The sequence below is a fragment of the Malurus melanocephalus genome, unplaced genomic scaffold, assembly GCF_030028575.1.
Source record: "Malurus melanocephalus ecotype Western Australia unplaced genomic scaffold, MMel_1.1 scaffold_110, whole genome shotgun sequence".
In the NCBI taxonomy this organism is placed as follows: domain Eukaryota; kingdom Metazoa; phylum Chordata; class Aves; order Passeriformes; family Maluridae; genus Malurus; species Malurus melanocephalus.
In genome coordinates, this window is record NW_026623342.1 from 121,709 (window position 1) to 142,404 (window position 20,696).

The following is a 20,696-nucleotide window of genomic DNA, read 5'->3' on the forward strand; positions in this document are numbered from 1 at the left end:
GATGAGCAATTTACTGTTGACAGAAATGTGTTCTTCTCCCTGTCTTCCTCTCTTGCTCTATCCTGCCCTTCCATTCAGTGGAGTTGCTGTTCTCAATCTGACAACACTCATTTGATTTGAARTGTCACTGACATAGTGAAACATTGACCTTCCCCAACCAGTGTTYCCTAGTTACTCTTGCTAAAGCTGTTTCACTTCAAGTGAGATGAACACCAGATTAAATGAAAGAACTGGCAGGCAGAACACTTGAAATCAAACTAATTATATTTAAATGATAGATTAACAATTAGCTGGAAGTCCTTAAACAATGTATATAGATAACCAAGTTATGTTCTTCTGTTAAAATGAATCCGATATATTAAATACAATCATACAGCTTTTGGCAATACTGTACAAGTTTCACACAGGTAGTAATGACTAACATTGCTTTAGATAAGTGCTTTGAAGGCAACTCCATTTAAGAATAAAGAGAGCAATACGGTCCTGCACCCCATGTCAGCGTAGCAGTCGTGTTTACAAACATATCTGGTGTCAGGGCACTGGGTCCTGAGTGTTGCAAATAAACAGCATTCCATAGTCCAAAGGGTGTCTGTYTCATAATCCCTGAGGCTGTGACTGGTCAATAATGAGGATGATAGGGAAAAAAGAATTGGGTTATGGATTGGCCCTGTGCATCTGTGACTTTGTAGAATAGATTTTAATTGCAGTGAAGCTCAGAAAAAGCAYAGAGAGTGGAAAACAAAACAATTCCCTTGTCTGGTCAGTTATTCTCATAAGCCCTCTGATCCTCTGTAAAGAATAGCAGTTTTCTAAAAGATCTCAAGGAAACTGTAGTTATAATATTCTRATTTTTCTCTCTATTTATCCAGAACCCTCTCATTCTTCTAATTCTACTTTCACTGCTTCATATCATTGCCTTTCTCACAATCTCATCTTTCCAAAACATGAACACAGTATCTCCTTCCCTTTTCCTCCTGTTATTCCATATTTAACGTATCTTCTTTTTTATTCTTACTCCATAAGTGCACAAACCACATTGCTTACTTACAATGAACCTTCCTGTTCTAGAARTCTGGAAATAACCTGTAGTCATTTCAGGAGCTTCTCTTTTCCACTAGGAAAAAACACAATTTACTCAAAACCCTATAATTCCTGCCACATTTTTTCACACAGTGGGTAAAGCAGGAATATRTTCTTCCTGCTTTYTCTGKGAGAGCCCGTAAATGATAGTATTTGTACAGCATAATGACATTTTCCAYAGTYCTTCCTYTTGCTAATATGAAGTAATAGCTTTKTTACTGTTGTCTAATTAGATGAGTTGGTATAAGGTAACGGAAATAAATTTTATACTGTTGCACATAAAACGATGAGAGAGATTAGGCTGTAAAGTGACTGCTAAATCAATGGTGGAAATGCAGCAGATTCCCATCTCCCTTTGACACCGTGAGTTCCATTTGGGTTAGCGATGGCTCGGGCGGGGTGGGGGGAGCCCCTTCATTCAGTTTGCATGGCTTGACTTTAGTCAGGAAGACAACACGACAGACATCTGTGTGGATGGCACAACAACTCCRACACGGTTTGTGACAGAAGACAAATTCACACGTTTTTCTAAAGCTGAGTGAGCACACGCTMTGTTCTGTCTTGCTCAGGGAGGACAGGATGGTGTGTTTGCTCACTGACTCCTTATGCTGATTGCTTTAAGTCTAGCAAGGGGACGTCATCGTCACCTCCTCCCCCTTCTTTTCTTTCCTGCTTAAGGGTGACTTCTGGGGTAGTCGCCCCTATTTCAGTGGGCTGGGAAGCACCTTTTGTTGCACTATTCTTGTCTTTCTTTACCTTAGTGATCACTTCTGTGTAAGAGATCTCTTCAGTGAAGGGCTCTGCTGCTGGGAGCTCRGAGGCGATGTGTATGCCGGCTTCCTGGATCCCCTCCTGACCTTCGGCTCCTGTTCGTTCTTTACTTTTTTTATGGATCTTGAATGTCTCCTTTGTTGGAGCTGCTTGKGAGATGGTTTTCTTGATCCTTATCCCAGATTGTTTCAGTCTCTCTCCTGACTGCCTGATCCTCTCTCTCCTCTCAGGGGTCACTATCCTGGTTTGAAGCCTGTTTACCTTCTTGCCAAAATTTTGCCTTGTCTTTTGGATATTTTCCCTTGAAAACGCCTTTTTGATGTCATCAATGCGCCTCATGCCCGATTTCTTGAACTTGGTTGCTTTGCTTTCTTCGATATAATATTCTTCATCAGAAGACAGATCATCAGGTGGGAAGAAATCGTCCTCTATAGTTTCACCTGCTGTCATCTCTTTGATAACAGAGAGGGATGAAGGACACTCGGTTTCCTCCTGTGAATGAAAGCAGAGAGTCAGGTTCCAGCATGTGTGTTTCAAAAAGATGGAGATTCAAGCTTTTCTTTTTGTTGACTTGCAGATAATTAGTGCTAAGTGAAAGATAATACTGTAACAAAGTAAGGTAGGCTTGTACCATCCTACTCGATCTGTGCATGACACAAATGGCAAGTTCTGCAAAGACATGATATGCCCGATTAAAGATTTCTTTCCACTGTGTTTCTACCTGAAACTAATGCAGTGGTCCTATGAGTACTGGCCTCTAATTGTTTGCAGAGAAGACTTGTCTWGGKTTTTTGGCTGGTTTTTTTTGGAGCTTCTCTGCTTCTCTGGATTGGACCTAGATCCACTACTCCTCGCCAATAAAAGCACACACTTTGTAGACAAATGGGGATCTTGGGCTTGTGTCAGCTATACACTGCCCAGGTGAATGCCTCAATGATATGAGTAGCTTCAGTCTACTATTACCAAGACAATTGTGCATTTTTGACTATTTGGAACTTAGCAAATGCTCCTGTTGCTGCCCAGAAGTGGATGAACCCAAAYATATTAACTTATATATGCTGGCTGCACAAGGGGACAAAGTCAGTGACGCAGGGAGATGTTATTTGGTAAACCCAGTAATACAGAATTCACTCAGCACCTGCACCATTGCTGAGGTGAACTTGATTTGTTCCATCTGGAAATGTATGATATTTCTGGGCAAGCACCTCTGTCTCCTGTGCTAAGTTTGGTGGCCTTTTTGAGCATGCAGGATTATATATTTGTATTAGATATCTAATGTATATCAACTTCATGCTTGAAAGTGGTGACTATCCTCGATATCTTAGCCCTAGGAATTCATGCAGCCTCTCCAAAGAAAAAATTGCTCGAGGCTCAAAGCTCAAAGACATGGAAGACTTCCAAAATTGTCCACAGTAAACAAAAAATTTACCAAGAATCAGTTGGTGGTTACAGACATACGGAGAAAAAAAAAAGAAAAAGGGAAAAAACTTACAGCAATGAAGGATTTTTCTAATAGGGAGAAGCTCCTAAGAAAGTTGTTTCCCTGATCTGCATAGACAATACGAATTTGTGGCTCAGTGTCAATGAGTTACTTCTATCTAGAAGTGCAGAGTAGAAGAATTGTAACTTGTTGGTGTACGAGGTGGACAAACACACTCCCTTCTTCCCCCCCAGCTTTTTACATGCACGTGTGTGTGCTCCCAGGGGGAGCAACCCTTTGGGGTGCAAACAGGTACAACAGCTCTATTACACTTCCTTAAGCTGTTTCCCATCAGTACCAACTACAGCTGATTTCTGGGGCATGACACTGTCAGGACTCCACCCTTGGTATTATCATCTTAACACGGACAATAGGACAGACACTGAACCTATGAACCCCTGAATAGCAAGTCAGGCTAACCAAATATTTTGCTGTGAACTTGTTTCCAGCCAAAAAGATTTCTGTCATTTTTCACAGTGACTCATTCATAGTGAGTCATGTTATTTTACTGAGTGCTAGCAATATATCAAATAACATACATCGAGTTATTTGACAGATAAAGCCCACTTAAGAGTCTCTCATCACGCCTTAGCYTCAATAAAAACCCTCCAGTAAAATAGTTGTTAATGCTTAGAAAAAGCAGGGACAAATTATGTTACATTGATTGCAGCAGAATGTCATTCAACTCATCTGTCAATATCAGCAGGAACCAAACTACAATGCTTTGCTAATAATCATCTTCATTAACATGTGCAAATTAACATTAATTATATAAAGASTTCTGAATATAAACATAATCTCTTTTTTTTTCCCCCTGAAAATTAACTAAAACACAGCTGGATAATAATTCCTCAAAGTTTTGAAATTATACCCCACTCCTTCAGCTGAAACGGTAACAAAAATATTTCCAGAATGAATATTCTGGAATTTCAGTACATGCAGAGATGAATACAATATGGGGAGAGGAGTATGCCTTTCATATGAAAATTACTTTTTAAAAGGAGGGACGGCAGAGAGGCTATTTTCTCTGCAATATTTAAGTTGCCTTCCTTTGGAAGAATTTGTCTGTACTTTTTGTCAGTTGCCAGATTTTTATTGTATTTACCTTTAGTCTGTCAGCTAAAGAAGAGAGCATTTAGCTTTCATACAAACGTGTTAGAATTAAAAGTTATGGACATGTGAGATGAAGATTCTGTAGATGAGACCGAAATTAGAACTGCAGATCCTGAGAAATATTTTCATTCTCCTGCAGACTCTCAGCATGAACTTTGCCAAATCTTTGATTTTCTCCTTTTCCTTGGTCTCTGCACACATCTTGCAGAATTGAATGTAGCAAAGCAAAACATTAGTGTGAGTTTCTATCTCCTCTCAAGATTTCTGGATGTTGCCGAAGTGGAAAGTATTAGTGAACCTGTCTAGCATCTTAGGAAGGTTTCAGCAAAAAAATACAGTGATTTAGGCTCAGTAGGTGAGTTTTTCATCTGCTTCCTCTCTGCCTCCTGCCCCAAACTAATTTCTTCTTATCAGTAGATATCTGTGGGGCAGAGAGGAGCTCATCCTTCCTAAGGCAGGAACAGGAAGCTTTAATACCAGGTGGGAAACAGAGGGAGTCAAAGCATAAAGCTACCAGCTCCTTTACAGACTCACTAAAACAAAAGACAAAACACCTACTGATTTCAGAAGCATAGAACAAAGCCCTAAATTGGGTGAGAGCTTTCTGCTTGTCTGTAAAGCAGATGGGACTGGGAATAGCAGGACTGGGCAGTCCAATCTTCAGGAAGGGTGAGAAGGGAGTTGAGCCATTGATGCTGCTGCTTGCAAGGTTTTTGTTAATAATCTGTTTAAGCATTTTGCTAGGAAGGACTTGTACCTGCCACCACCACCTCATGGGAGGGAAGGGAGGATCTAAAATGAGGACAGGAGATTATTTCACAGTAAAAGGTTATACTAAGCAATTAACTATTTCTAGCATGATTTCTTGAGGAAAGAGGCATGCGATCATATGATCTATCAATTAATACATAGGACATGTAGTCTGCTTGCATTGTCTACTGGCAAATACCAAAGACATCRCAGGCCAGCATCACAAAACCAATCTGTGGAAGCTGAGCATTGCACTTCCCTCATTCTTCCTAGAAGGATCACCTGAGGGAGGGTGCTCATGCAGGTCCTGGGGTGTGTTCATTGGCAATAGTCACTCATTGGCCATAATCCCCTGAAAAGTTATAAAAGTTATCCATCACTCAACACACTGGAAACAGACCTTTCAAACAGARCAATGTTTTTTCCTTCTCTTCCAARAAAACAGCTGGTAAATSTGTCATCTAAGTGTCTGATTTGGAAATGATCTTGTTTTTGTACACAAAGTTTAATTTATATTATCTCTCACCATCTCACACATAGAAGCGGTGAGAACCCTCCACACRCGGCCCTTCCACTAACACAGAAACATTCAGGCATTTCCCACCAGTTTGAGAATAGAGCTGAGTTCTGACACAAAGAAATAAKTGCTATTCTGTGAAGCTGGCTGTGTTTTGTGTCGTTCTGTCTGTCCTCCCAAGCTGTCATCTGTTCTGAGCAAACACAGCATGGCTCAGGCACCTTGCTTGTAGATCTGAACCTTGTCAGGGGCCAAGGGTGCTGAGAAGAGGGGTTGTGTGTTGTGAATGGGTGTAGGAGAGAGAGGAGAAAGGAGACAGATTAGATGGTGTGTTGAAACTAGAAAGGTTTTGGAGAAATGCATGTGTGTGGAAGGACATGAAGCCTGAACGGAGAAACTGAAGAAAACTTCAGGTTTTACGGCAGCAAAGAAAGACTGGAAGCATTGTTTAAATGATAAGAGAAATCCTGGAGACCTTTGCAGCTGTAGTTAGARCCACTGCTCAATAAAACTTAAACAGACAAAATTTAAAGGCATAACATATAACAGAACAATTGCACGATTCAGGAGTAGCTGGTGGAGCCCCTGGCACAGAGTTTGCTAAGAAAGCATCTTCAACCTGAACTTTGTTTTTTCATATTTTTTGAGGATTTAACCTCTAAAATATGCCCAGCCAAAGAACTTTGAATTCTTAGGGGCCTGGCTGAATACAAAGTAAACATATAAGTAACCCTYAGCTTTGATGAAGAAGGGCCAGCATGGCATTGATTTGAACAGATGGCTCCAGGGGCAGAGAATATTGAAATCCAACAGAGTCTGACTCCATCACTGGCATTTTCACCCCCTGCTCTCATTTCRATTTAATTCATAATTAGAAAATTTTCAAGGGGACATAACCTGTGTCCTTCAAAACCTCCTTTTGCTCTTCAACCTTTCTACAGGTTGCCCAAGGCTGCCAAAATTCTGCCACCCTTGGGAGGGAACACTGACCATTTTGCCAGCACTGCTGGTGTTTCCTGATCACAAAGCTGGGATCAAAGCAGCAGCATTTTTTCCCATAGGATATAGCAAGGAATTTATGAAGGAAGGCTAATGCACCTGCTCCTTAACTAAGCAAAAGGAAAGGTGYTGACTTTTCCACCTCACTGAAACCTTAAAACCAGGTAAATAATCTTAAATGTGGCACTGCCTCTAATCAACACTATGASACTCTCAAGGTGGCAGTGCTCAGATAATTGAAACCCACAGGGATAAAAAGGCTGTTTCAGAATGTACCTGCTTGATAACCTTGCCAGGCTCTCCTCTTCTCTGGGAAGAGAAAGGGGGAAATGGCAGAGAAAATTGTTTTGCAATGTCTCAGGTATTTAGCAGCCGTGGTGTCCTGGCACAGATCAGGTTGGCTCCGAAAGCAGCCTTCACTTATTGCTGCACTAAGGAGGAAATGAGCCAAAGGGGGCTGCTGGAGGAACATCATGCCTTCAGCAAGGACTGYGAGGCTGGGGAAAGAAAAAAGAGTAGTGGAAAAGTTTCCCTCACAAGCTTATTAGCTAAATTTTCACTCTTTGGGAACACAGAAGGGATTAATAATTAATAGCAGCAGTACTTTTCCTTAAGAAAAGGTGTGTTTCYCATTTAGAGTTCACTTGATTTACTAGATGAAGCAGAGACAATGTCACTGTACAACAATACTGAGGCTTTAAGTACACGAATGCTTTTAATTATAATTTCAGTAATGATTTTATTAYGCTGTTGGAAAATTAAAAAAATTTGAATATGAGGGCATTTTAATGAAGGCAGCCAGTTCAAGTGTTTTACTTATTTTGCCCTTTCATGTTTTTTAATACATATATTCTAGTTTGTATTTCAAAGCTCAGACTGGGCTTCCAACATTGGTAGAGAGRAAAAAAAAGGTAATACACTGTATTACATGCAAAATATTTGCTAGAAATAGTATGAACTGGTTTTGTGTTCCCTTTTCAAATAGCTTTGACGTATAGCTCTAAAGGGCTTTAATAAAGACAAGTTATCAGCTCTCAACTATTATCTAATTTCAACCAACACTTAAGCAGAATAAAGGTTTTTAAAAWAAAAAAAAAAACAAAAACAGAAAAACAGAATGATCAAATAAATGATTCATTGTTTTGTATATCTAAAATAACACACATACACACACGTATATATATATATATATATATATAAAATAATGCATTTTATATATAAAAGCAAGACTGAAAATGGTCCCTAAGAAACTGCTCACAGCATAAGCAGGGAGGAAAGACTGATGAAACTCCATAACTTGGAGTCATTGTGTTGCACAGGGAAAAGGTCACAGCAAATGATCTTTCAGCCTCGGGATGTGTGACAGGGAAAGTGCAGGTGATGATTAACATAAGCACAGATGGGACTGGCTGTGATCACCTGACAATTCTGAAGCAGAGCGTGAAGCAGTAAAATGGTCAAAGGCTRCCCAGTGCCTGCTCTGGCACTGCTGCCGTGTCTGTGACAAATGGTGATGCAAATGATGGGCAGCTTAGGGGCAGGGAACTGCATTGCCACAATGTTTAAAAAAAATCTTGGGAATTTGCATGTTGAATAAGTGATTTGTTATTCAGGCAGTAGCCAAGGTAAATCAGTAAAACATCTCCTTGAAATTGTGCTCTAAATCAATAGGAAACCACTGATGAACAACCAATTACAAATAATTCATTACTTTTACTCATATTTTAGCAGTTAAGAGTGAAGCTTTATAAATCTCAAGTGATCCCTTCTGCAAATATGTCATTTCAGAATCTCTGCCAAAAAACTGTTCAGGTGAGAGAGAAATGGGATTATTGTAAAAGGCCACCTAAGAAATTTTATCAAGTAAAGTAAATCGAGAATAGACACTTGGCCAAGACGAGAATAGACTTTATGGCCAAGTTCTGTTGCTGCATTTGGAATTATTTTCACACAAAGGAAAACCAGCCTGGTTAGAACAGTCAACTCCCCTCATTTCTCTTTTGTGAAGCCTAATACATATCCCTTTTATTTAAACTCTGACAGAAATTCATTAATTCAACCACCAGCACACAATGACTACAAAGGAACTCGTCTCCTTCTCCCATTACCGGTGTTGGTAGCTTGCAGCAGTCCATGAGCAGCCAATTCCCAGTTACACCACATCGGTGGAGAAGCCCTTGGCTCCAGGCTACCACATGCTGCRTGAAAAGGGCAGCTGCAGCTTCAGGGGAAAACAAAAAGCTTCACACTTTCTCAGCTTTGCTGTTGCTTTATGGAACTAGACCAAGGAATARCTCCTCAGGTCAGCTCGCAGGCTTGCAATCAAAATGGTGAAATTTCTCWTTTCCAATTTGTTTGGAAGCCCACTGTAAGTGAAGGGGAAAAAGCATCACAAGCTGTGGTAAGACAAAAAGATATATTTGGTAATGTTTTGATTCATTCATTCATCACATGGTGACTGCTCCTACAAGTCAGCTAGACCAGGGAAGAGCTCTCAAGTAGGAGTGAAAGCCAGGCAGTTATCAGTAGCTGAAGAACTTGTCTGCTCGAGCAACGGTGTCTCCATATGAACTCATTTCTGGACAACTCTTTATCCTAACGGGGAGAGCAGATATTTACCATGTAGAAACTGTGTCCAGAAGCAGATGTCTAAAACAAGTGGGGAGAATCARGTTCCACACACTTCCTTTCGCTTACTTGAAAGGAGCGTATGGGACCAATATACAAACATCTGTGACACTGATGTTGAGTGCCTGGCAAGAAGAGTCCKGTCCCAGATCCTAAACTTCCTGTTTGTGACCTCACATATTCCTCATCTCCGTTCCTGTCCTGTTTTGATCAACTTCATTCCTGTACTAAAGGAATAATTGCAAGGTTCCGCTATCTTCAGTAGTGCTGAGAATATGAATCCCAGCTGCACGTCCCCAGTCAAGTCCATTCCCAAATCTGTGCCACAGGAAGGAAGGAAGGGTTTTGCTGAACAGCTGGATTTGATGATTTAAAGAGGTCTTTTGCCATCTAAGTGTTTCTGTGGTTCCATTCTAAGATACACATGTGCCCACAGCAGCCAGACACAGCTCCTGGTCTCAGGTAATTCCAAGCAGCCTCTGGGACTATGGGGAAGAGGCACATCAGGAGGCTCAGGTTGTAATTTAGATAAACCACACGGGAAGCCCTGGACAGCTGCATCCAGTGCAAATATAAACTAGAGATCAGCTGTTTCCACTASTCAGTGCTAATAGGTGGAGAAAAATCAATGGCAGCCCTGAGAAGAGGACAGCCTGGCCCCTGTGAGGATCATCCCCAAGGAACAGGTCTGGGTGCACCAAATTAGACAGTCTTGAGTCTGGTTTGTGATTTGGTATGCACACAGTCCTGTGAAATATGCAAGCTATTTCATTTTAGGAACACAGAAATAACTCAATATCTGTTTTGGTTTTTTTTATTATTATTTTTTAATTTCCCTTTCTCCTCGTTCCTTGCAAACATGTCACTAGAAACACAGTTTTTCCTTGGCTGGTTGACAGCCTCTCCATGAGTGGCTGCTGCACAGCACGGGGCCAGCTCTGCACTTTGAACTGGAGCACTGRGCTCCACACTGCAAACAAAGGGCTCTTGCGACACTCTCTGACACAATTGTTGGGTTTATTTTATTCTCCGTATTCTCACCAAAGGCAATTACCTGTCCCAGCTGTAAAAATATTTAYAAGGTTTCTGCCACAAGGCTCCAACAAAGGCCCTGTGTCGCTGGCTKCTGAGGCCAGTGCTCTGCTCTCAGAGGTAGTCAGTCAATTTACTAAAAAACTATTTTTTTCCCATTAAGTTTTCAGGCTCCAGTTTAACAGCAATTTAARTTTTCTTCTCTTCCCATGAGTTCTAAAAGGCGGATTTGTCGAGACCCTGTTGTCCCCAGGACAGAAGACACTCACTTATGGTTTCAGATCAGAGCTAAAAGTACAGGAATTAGCACCATGTACACTCAAAYTAGCATTATTCTGGCTGTTAAAGTAGCTCGGTTTCTTGTCTGTATTTTTTTCTATGAACTGACAGCATCTAATTTTGAACACGTTTTATTAATATCACACCTTTTCCGTACCAAGATTTTTTATGAAAATGTTRCACAGTTGACAAGGATGGTCTTAGMAAMACACTTTCAGAAACCCATTGCAAGCTTCACTTCACATTTCAACACAATGCACTGCCACCTGTTGTTTTTCCAGATTATCTGTTATAAAGTAAGATACCAGCTACATAAATATGAAAAAGGATAAGACCTCTCTTGATTCTGCAAAACAGAAAAAATGATGAAATGTGAGCCATCTAGCACAATCAGCTCTTGGTGAGCTATTTAACTCCATTCTACTAAGGATTTTGTTCTGCAGAGCCATTTTTGAGCCTGACATTCTTATGCCCAAATGGTACCGGATTAATGGCAAAGTCCTGAGCTCCTGACACCCTGATTTCTACGGCCACTTCCAATTAAAGTGCTTCCACCTCAGGTTTCTTGATTATTATCCCCATCTTGATCTCACCATTCTTACTGTCCTAGYCATTATAACCACAGAAGGCCAGCGGGCAGGAGAAGACGCTTTTGTTTTAATTTATTTATGCATAACATCAGCAGTGTACACGAGGCTGCTCCTGTGATCCTCTCCCCGTGTGTGCAGTGGAGCAACCACAGGGCAAACWAGTCAGTTGTAACCTGACTGTGTAGGTCAGTCAAGCCACAACCTTATTTGGTTTATGACACRTCCACTAATTTTAAATGTCAGGCAGCAGTGAGTGAAACAAATGTACGTGTCCCTTCATAGGAAGTGGTTACTCATTTATGCTGCTTGTGTGGAGTAAAGACAGAAAAAAAGCCCAGTAACAGTAACATGGATTTCTGGTGCCTCTACAGCCCCATTTAAAGAGGGGCTTGCAGAACATGCAGAAAAGCAGAACATGCAGAAAAGCGAATTAAACAAGTTCTTTCAGGCTAAAAAAGAGTCCCCTTTAATTTTCTGAATAATTTAGTCAGAATGATTTAAACTGTTGAATGYTCTTTGACTTCAGAGAAATGATAGCTCTTACAGCTGGTTATTCAGACTAACCTGAACAGAAATGAGCAATGACCTGTACAACCTACAACATCCTTTTTATTCCCTACTATGGTCTCAGGGCACATAGCACTCCAGGGTCAAAGACCTCACTAGAAAGTCTGAAGTAGCCTGGCATTTTTAATCGTGCAGTCAGCCTAGGGAGGAGAGCTGCCTGCTACCAAATCTCTTCCTCAACCACATGGCCTTCTGAAAATGAATGTTCTCAATTCCCTAATCATTCTGCTCAAGGATGATCAGTTTGTCTCTTTTTAATGTGAGGATTTTGCCAACTCTTTTCATCATTGCTGAGGTCTCTTGGGACAATCTCCTTCAGCCAATGATCCTTTTCAACCTGCCTATTCCCTCCATCAGTGATAAGATCAAAGCTATCCACTTGAAAGGAAATCTTTAGTATTTAATTGGTGTTTCCTTTCTCCTCATACCCTGATGTTCTGGCAAAAGTTAAAACTAAAACCCACACGTGCTCACCCTTGTAGGAATTCCATACCAGCAACACACGGGTCATTGGCCCCATTACAAAGTCCCAAATAGTTCATCAGGAAAAAACCTCACTACAGAAGGGCTGTCAATCACAGCYCCAGAGTAAACAGCTCGGTTACATCCATTTGCAATGTATAGTGCAGGGAGCACGCTGGTTCCGTAGCTATTGGCAGACTCCCACTCATCCCAGCCAAGCTCCASCCATTCAGGTCTTGGCACTGCAGCACTCTGCCTGCCCTGGTGTAAATCAGCAGCGTGAAAATCACTGCACTCGTGTGGAAGAGACTTTGCTAAGTGTAYCTGTGCCTTGAAGCTTCAGTGCACTCTGGACTATCGACTGTGACCCGGGTTTGTGCAGAGCTGCAGTTATGCATCTCCAGAAAAGTGTTAAATGGTGGATCCTAGAGGGATCCACGTCTGCCTCTCCCCTGTGCAAGAGGGATAAGGTTGTTCAATCTACCTGACAAAAGGGAGGGTGTTCAAGAGGGAATCATTCTATCCACATTCATGTTCTAAACCACTGCAGGAAGAGGAAACCAGAAAGACAACAACAAATGCTGTTTCCCTTCCTGAAAAGTACCACTTAAGAATTAAACATACAGAATAGGTCATTCTTGTCTGATAAACCCAGCAGAGAAATCATAAATGTCTAAAGTTTAGAAGGTGATTCTTAAGAGAAAATACACATTGTGAGAGCCACCCTTTGTACAAAATACCTGAAAATACCAAATGGCTGTTCTTTACACCTGTGTGTAAATCCATTTTGACCGCATTTTATTATATTTTTAAATAAACAACAGCTCATGTCTTGCAAGCAGAAAAATTTACATCATGTAATGAATGCTGTTTTAAGAACATATATTTTCAAAGCATTGATTCTGCTGCAGTCATTATGGTAAAGACCCATCAATGAAATGGCATTATGCCATTAGCCAGGGGAGCCACAGAGATTTATTATTACCCTTAGCTGGGAAATTATTTGCAAGCAAAAAGTGGAAGTGCCTGTTTTCTATTTCATGATGATGATGCAGCTTTCAATAATCATAATAATAGGACAGACTGGGCCTGTACTTTTCTACAGAACAACTGTAGTAAGTCATCTAGTCAGAAAATCTGGGAGGCACAATTTCGCTGTATATGGTACCAACATAACATTAAAGAGGTAATATTCCCTATCTTCAGCTTTTTCCCTTTTTTTTTTCAGCTATTTTTCCCACTAGTAGAAAATGAATTATTTAAGAAAGTGAGGTTATGAGGAAGGATTTGTCAGCTGTACAYAGTGGTGAATAAACTCAGTGAAACACATGGCTCCATTCATGCAAATGATGTTATTTATGTACAAACAGATGCAAGGCCAGGGTGTAAAGCTGAGTGATGGGGGTGCATTGTTACTCATGAGGGGTGGTATTTTCAAGAACRCCTAATGAGGAATACAACTCATTTCAAAGAAGTTTTGGCAACTTGCTGGTGAAAAAAAAGGAGCAACTCTGCTTCTGGCAAAAGATCAAACACTTTCTACTGACCTGGGAAACTGGGAAGTTGTAGCAAAGGCAGGATCAGATCATTAAAAAAATGTGTTTCACAGCACTCACTGACAAGACCCCAGCACTGTCTGCACTATTTGTATGGATGCAAGCAAGACCATGCTGTTTCATGAAACTTCTCCTCAAAAGCAATTATTTATAAATACAATAAACATCCTGGAATAAGGTCAGTGAAAGAAAATAATTTATTTCCTTGCCCACTATGATTGAAAGAACTGTGCTTTGTTAAACCATTTCCAAGGTAGAGCATGCAAGGGAATATTTGTTGTCGTGAAGGGTTTATGGGTCTGAGTCTTAGTTTGTACATCTACTGCAATACAGGGAGACAATGAAAATAGTCCCAATTTGTCAGCTTTATGAAAGCCTGGGTAATGCTGCAAGTTAAACATGCCATGCTTTGAAATTAGTRTTGGAAGAAAGTCTGTGTTTCAGGSAGCCTGAARCAYTTTTGCTATTTGCACTTCTACCTAATATGGTGAAAAAAATAACAGAGATGAATGTCAGGCATGGTTTGTATGACAAGATTTACAAGGCCTGCCTCATATTACCTTTCGGAGAGGCAGCAAATAGTCCTTGCTGATCTGCAGTTAATCTTACACGACCGGCTCAGAAACCTACCCTCACTAATAATAGACCCTGTGTGCTGCTGCCAGTGGGYTCATGCTGAAAGGCGCTGGGGAGCACAGATCAATGTTAAAGAAAGCACAAAATAACTCCTGTGCTCGACAGAACGCACCTTCATCTTCRTTAACCAGCACCTACCAAGGAGGTGGCAAAGTGACAGTACCACAAGAAATTAGGCTCATGGTTACCTGATAGATCACGACCCGGAATTTGTTTTTTCTCAGCATCTCCTCCTGTTTTGCTTCCACCCTCCGCACGTTGGTGCTCTGCCTCTCCACGCGCGCCCGCACCTCCTTCATGGTGGAGCTGACTTTGCGGGTTTTCTCCAGCAACTTGTTCACCGTGAAGCCCGTGCTGCCGTGAGCCTGGGCAAGCTTTAAAATGTCAATCTGTATGGTCTTGATGGCATTTTCCATCTCCCTATGCTTCTCCTCTATCCTTTTCTGGCTTGCCTGCACGCTGTCGACAATGTTGGCCACTTTGTCCAGGACCGTCACGATCGTGTAAGCTGCGTCTTGCTCTTCCTCCTCCTCGATGACGCTGGACAGACGGTTCTGGTGTGTTTTGTCGGCCTCCGAGGAGATTTCGCGGCGATCCATTTTGCCTGCCTTCAGCCAGGTTGGAGGGAGGCGAAGTTTCGGYGATCCTGCCAGAAGGGTTCTGGCGCTGCTGCAGGGAGCCAGGGCGACAGCTGGCTCGGGCGATGCTCAAAGTAGGGCGTGAAACGCCGCTCCTGGAGCTTGGTCAAATACTTCTGACTACAAAATATCCACACATGATTGTTCAGATACTTTCAGCAACATGAAACCCCTAAAATTAGGAAGCAATATCTGGAAAGGAACATACGTTTAAAGGGTCACGCTTCTGTACTGATGAAGTTATTAGTGTTAATCCAGGAAAGTTAAGTAACTTGCTAATTAAGCAGGAAAGCAAACTTGCATATTTTTAAAGATCTACTTTTGTTTTCATGTTACTGGAGTGCTTTCCTCTGAGGGAATTCAAAAAGCGGTCAGGAAAATTAGCATGGCTGTTTTTTTGGTTTTTTTTCCAGCAAAACAACTTCAGATCTTCAACTTGCTGCAATTACCCCATGGGGTAACAAATAAACACACTAAACCAGAGACAATATAGTGAAAACGTTGTATTGTGACATGCTTTTCCAGTTCAAAATGTTGAAAGCATTTTCTTTTTTTATTGAACAAATTATTAAATCCTACATGCAAAATTCTGAAAGCCTACACTACATGTTAAAACAGCTGAACACATCCTATTCACACTTTATCTTGGGATCTTTCAAACRACAACTAACAGTCTATTAATATAACTATGACCAGCAGACTAATTTGGATGGACTTCTTTAGCTCTTGAAAATACTCTATACAAGAGCACTAGTAATTCATTCACTTTTATTTTTTTTTATTTTAGTCACAAACACTATACAGTCTKTATTGTAGGTGTTAAAACATGAATTTTCTTTAAAAAAGTTTAAGAAGTATTAAAACAGTTTTAACAGTGATAAAGTAGGCTTTATTCCAATTATTTGTGTTCAATTATTCAACACCAATTTTTACAATACCTAAATCTACTGAGACCTACTTCTTTTGGACCTGTGCCATCTGTTCTACCAGGTAACTTCCCAAATTATGAAATTGATAATTTTCCTCTTTAAAAATAAATTGTTGGAATTATTTATGGAGATGGCAGTGCTTAGACCCAGCCCACACATTTTATAAATATGTTACAACTACACACAGCACACAGCTTCACAGTTCATGCGATAGGCAGTGTCTAAAAAATCAGTTACTAACTTCCAAAAACATTTAAATATCTACGGTATTTAAACACAGTGTTTTCTAGTTCCTCATAAGAAAAGTAAGCTGTAAACATTTTTACCTTTAGTTCATGCCTTGTTTGTTAGGTAATGTGGACTTATATTGTTGGTTTGTTGGGGTTTTTTTAAGTCTACAACCATTGTTGGAATAAATCTGTGTTCCCAAAAATATTACATTCCATGGATAAAGCACAAGTCTGTTATATAACCATGTGATACAGATACAGAAAATGTATTCAAAAACATAAAAGTAAATATACTGAAACAGTCCATAGCTGTTAGAGCTGATGCTTTCAGAATACAGACCAACATTGTTACACTAAAAATGTTCAAAAATAAGGCCTCTGAAATAAATATTTCCATTCTTTAAAAAAAGATATAATAAAAATGTACATCACATGGTCAATGTAGGTATAAAAAGCACTAAGTTAAACCATTCTGGATGATGTATCTGAAGTAAAATGGCCTAGGTTTTGCTTCTGCCGACGTCCTCTATTGTTTTTGGGACATTTTCTGTTTAAAAAAAAAGAGAAATAGAAAAGGAGGGCTGATTTTATATATGCCACATGCAATTAAGCCTAGCAATAACACATTGACTTAATTTGCTGTAGTCAACAATAGCAAGGAGTCTATGAGCTGTGCTRATCAGTGGGACACTCCTGCTGTTCAGGCTGTGACCTGGGAATGTCTGTAGGACCCCAGATCATTCAGAAGGGAGCCCTGTTTGAACCTGAGACTGAAATCAGCAAGGTGCTGCATCCCTCAGCCTTGATCCAGCAAACACACTCCATGGGGAATGATTGCATTAGCTTTACTTTATGCATTTTTCATATTTAAAACCCAGTGGAGGGTGAGACTGGATCAATGAGCCTTTTGAAGTGCTGGACCTGCAGGTGCTTTGCTGCTCACAGCAGCCCATGAGACAGAGCCCACCCAGGGCTCTCTGTGGGGTGACTGGTGATCCCTTTCTTGGGGCCAGACACACAACTGAAAGGATYCACAAAGCCAGCAATCCTGAACGGAATGGCACTTACTCAGCTGGGCAATGCATGATGGAGCAGTCCTGCTGGGATGCAGCAAGAYGTGAGAGACTGAGAGCTGGGGAATGGTCACAGAGAGGCTGAAAGAGGAGCTGAACCATAACCTTCCTCACCACTACTTTGGCCAGCAGGATGTTGAGTGAAAAAGGGGATGACATCAATTGCATGAGCCAAGTAACTCTCTCACATGTGCAGGTGGTGTTTTACACATGTACTTGTGTCTGTTAGACTGAACTTTACATGGGATACAGGGAATGAGGCCTGTATTTTTCATTCACAGGGGTATGTATTTTTCATYCACATTTCATCTCCCTCTGCATCACTGAGTTTGGGAAGCCATGCACTAATGCAGCAGCRGAAAGTTTTATGGCCCAGTGTAAGTGGAGCTGAAAAAGTGAAGRACAACTTGAGGAGGAAAAGTCAAACTGTGGCAGGGATGCCCAAGYCTAAGACTTAAATACTTCATGCAATTACAGAACAACTATGTCATCCATTTCTACCTCAGAGACCTTGGTGTTTGTTTGGTACAAGTCCTAGAACTGAATCCTTTGTCATAAAAAAGAACCCATGGCTCTCACCTCATTTTTTACACAATTTGAGGCAATCCAGAACCCTGAACTCTGTGCTTGTGTGTCTTTATGTTTCATACAATATGTTCCCATGGTAAGTGTCTAACAATGGCACTAAGTGACACACTTATTTTCAGAAAATATGTACAGTGTGAGAGATACTTCTTTATCATTATCTCTTTATCTATAAAGAGATAACTTCTTTATCATTTACTGCGGTACCACAGGGAACAGCATCATGGCAACCTCTCTGGTGTCACTGGGTGCAGTGATCACAGCTTCCATAAGATACCAGCAATACTTCAGTAAACTCAGTGAAAACCCAGCACAGTAGCTGACCACCTGCTGGATGTGTTTCAAGGCTGATCTGTTCTTCTGTATATTTAGCCTGGAGATTCAGAGTGGTTACTGGGGTTTTTTTCTGAATTTAAACAAATCTGTCTCTTATGACCAAAAAAACATAGGGGGAAATAGGATAATCATCCTGCATCAGTCATTAGGTAGTTTTTATGTGGATAGTAAGCAAATAAAATGTTGGGTGTGATATAATAAATACAGAAAAAGTACAACCATACAAAGCATAATTTGTCAGTGTTTTTGTCTTTACCTACCTTGTTATGCACATGACAATTGCAACTATAATGGCAATCTGTACAGCTCCAATTATTGCTGCAATAAGGACGTGCGTAAGCTTTTGTCTACTTGGGACAACATAAAGAATACTAAAGTCTGTCTTTTCACAGTGCTGTCCAGTATATCCTGATTCACACCTGAAAAACAAAAGGAATATTTCATGGAATCTGTAATTTGACGGCAACCCAGTGATTCTGCACATGAAATGAGAAATCCAAGGTGACCTAGAAGAAGCTGGCCAGAAGGTATACCCTGCTTTTCCTGGATACAGTTACTAGTGGCCCTCTGAAAACACATCATGTGGGGAAGGTCCTGATTTGTCAAAGGAAATATGTGGGGTCATTGTTATATTAGCACAATATTTAGGAAGAATGAAGCAACTGGCTGAAAYAAGTAGACAAGGCTAAATGAAACTCAAGAACCACGCTCATGAAACAGAGCAAGCGCAGCTTGTTCAGCTCCATTGTCAAAATGGGGCAGAAGTGACAAAGAAGAACCTTGAAACATGGGTTGAAAATCCACCTTGAAAAAAGGAAAATACCTTTTGAAGCTGCAACCTAGAGAAGTGGAATCTTCTAGCAAAATCTATTGGACAAGATCAGTATCAAACCTCCTCCTGCCTTATGGCTGAGCCAGAATTTGATGGAGCTCAGGCTAGAAAACCCAATGGCTCACAACTGCTCAAGTGAGAGCTCAAGGAAGTATCAAAAATAATTGGCATGGGATGGGGAAGAAATAGCTGGAGGCAGAAGAGGGGATGCTCTCTAAATGGTGACTTGGCTGAGCAAAGCAGCAGCTGGCTCAGTGAGAAACTCAGCAGAGGCTGTTCCTGAGCAGTGACGTGTTCAGGCAACGTGAGATGTGCCAGTGCAAACACGCTCTGAAACAACTCATGTCTCAGGGCAAAAGAGGCTGAAGCACAAGAAAAGGCAAGAGCCACCCAAGGCACTGAGATGAAATCTGCAGAACCAAAGGCCACCATTTCCAACCCTGAGCAAGCTCCTTGTACAGCCGTCCTTTAGAATTGACTGACGTGAATTCATCACAATGGACAAATGAATGATGCAATTGCCTCCAGCTCTGCATCAGGAGCTGGAGAAGAAATACTCACATGGAGGCAGAGCARCAATCCTTTTGTACACTGGATCTGACAAGCCCAAATGCAACCCAAAACCAAACTCATCCATTCAAAATCTGTGTGCTAGGGTAGGAATTAATTCTGTTTGGAGCAAYGAAATAATTACACCAAAGACCTTTCTACAACTGCTAATGCGACTCCTAATCCTCCTCTGCATGCAGGGATAATAGTTGGGGTTTACATGTTCATAATCTTGTGACTCTACTTTCTCCAGCCATGAGCTGCTGTGTAAGGAGTTTTGGTTCAGTYATGAACCAAATTCCGGTAAGAGTTKTTAAAGAAAACCCTCCATGTACTGCAAGTATGTCTGGTGGTGGCCAGAAAGGGAATAGAGAGCTCTGTATAAGCAGGCAAGAAGAATGAGGACAGTGAACACRCTGGTAAATCATGCAAGAAGACACAAAAAGAAAGAGGTCTCCTTGCTAGTCAGGAGGACTTAAATCTTATTGTCACTTTGCTTTTGGTTTCATTAAAGAAAGTAGCAGCTGAAGTGTTATCAATGTGAGTGAGAGCTGCTTTAATGCAGAGGAGGCAAAACAACGCAGAGGAGGCACAAGTAATTCAAGGATGTTTCCTCAGAAACACTGAAATGACAAGAAATTACTTCTGAGAAACACTGAATGCAGATTCAGGAGAAGTGCTTGTATTAAGAATTACATCATGGCAGGATGAAGTATTAGGCACTAGCTTACTACCTTAAACTAGCAGAACAGATTTTAAAGCATTCTGCTGCATAAATGTATAACAAGATAATWTAGCATTAGTATAATAGCAAGATCAATAGAGGTCAGCAAGAATTTATCAAAATAAGCTGATCAGTCAATTAATTGATTTGGCATAAAAAAGTTTAGATTTCTTTTTGAAGAGCTGCACTGTGTGTCTTTGATGCAGCTTGCCATAAGGACAGGGCAGAACTGCACTGCACAAGGGGGGCAGCMGGAGACAGAGCTGATCCCATCTGTGCAAAGGCTGCTGAGCTCAAACTGGGCAATTGACTGCWACAAAACCTTCCTCACACCTGCCTG

The 20,696-nt window shown here is 40.9% G+C and overlaps 2 protein-coding genes across 3 annotated transcripts in view; both read right to left on the reverse strand.

The window, feature by feature from the left end:
* Nucleotides 1-291: 291 nt before the first annotated feature.
* CAVIN4 (caveolae associated protein 4) lies at nt 292-15,071 on the reverse strand. Its single transcript, XM_057369442.1, has 2 exons — nt 14,649-15,071; nt 292-2,343 (listed from the first exon to the last, which is right to left on the reverse strand). The coding sequence occupies exons 1-2, from the start codon at nt 15,057-15,059 to the stop codon at nt 1,684-1,686; spliced, it is 1,071 nt and encodes a 356-aa protein (XP_057225425.1). The 5' UTR covers nt 15,060-15,071; the 3' UTR covers nt 292-1,683.
* A 28-nt stretch (nt 15,072-15,099) lies between these two features.
* Nucleotides 15,100-20,696, reverse strand: part of TMEFF1 (transmembrane protein with EGF like and two follistatin like domains 1) — a 110,603-nt gene continuing 105,006 nt past the window's right edge. For both annotated transcript variants that reach the window (XM_057369441.1, XM_057369440.1), the window contains exons 9-10: nt 18,512-18,670; nt 15,100-16,804 (exon numbers count right to left, since the gene is read on the reverse strand). In XM_057369441.1, the coding sequence (XP_057225424.1) occupies nt 16,720-16,804; nt 18,512-18,670 (244 nt within the window). In that variant the 3' untranslated portion in view covers nt 15,100-16,719. The remainder of the gene's footprint in view (nt 16,805-18,511; nt 18,671-20,696) is intronic.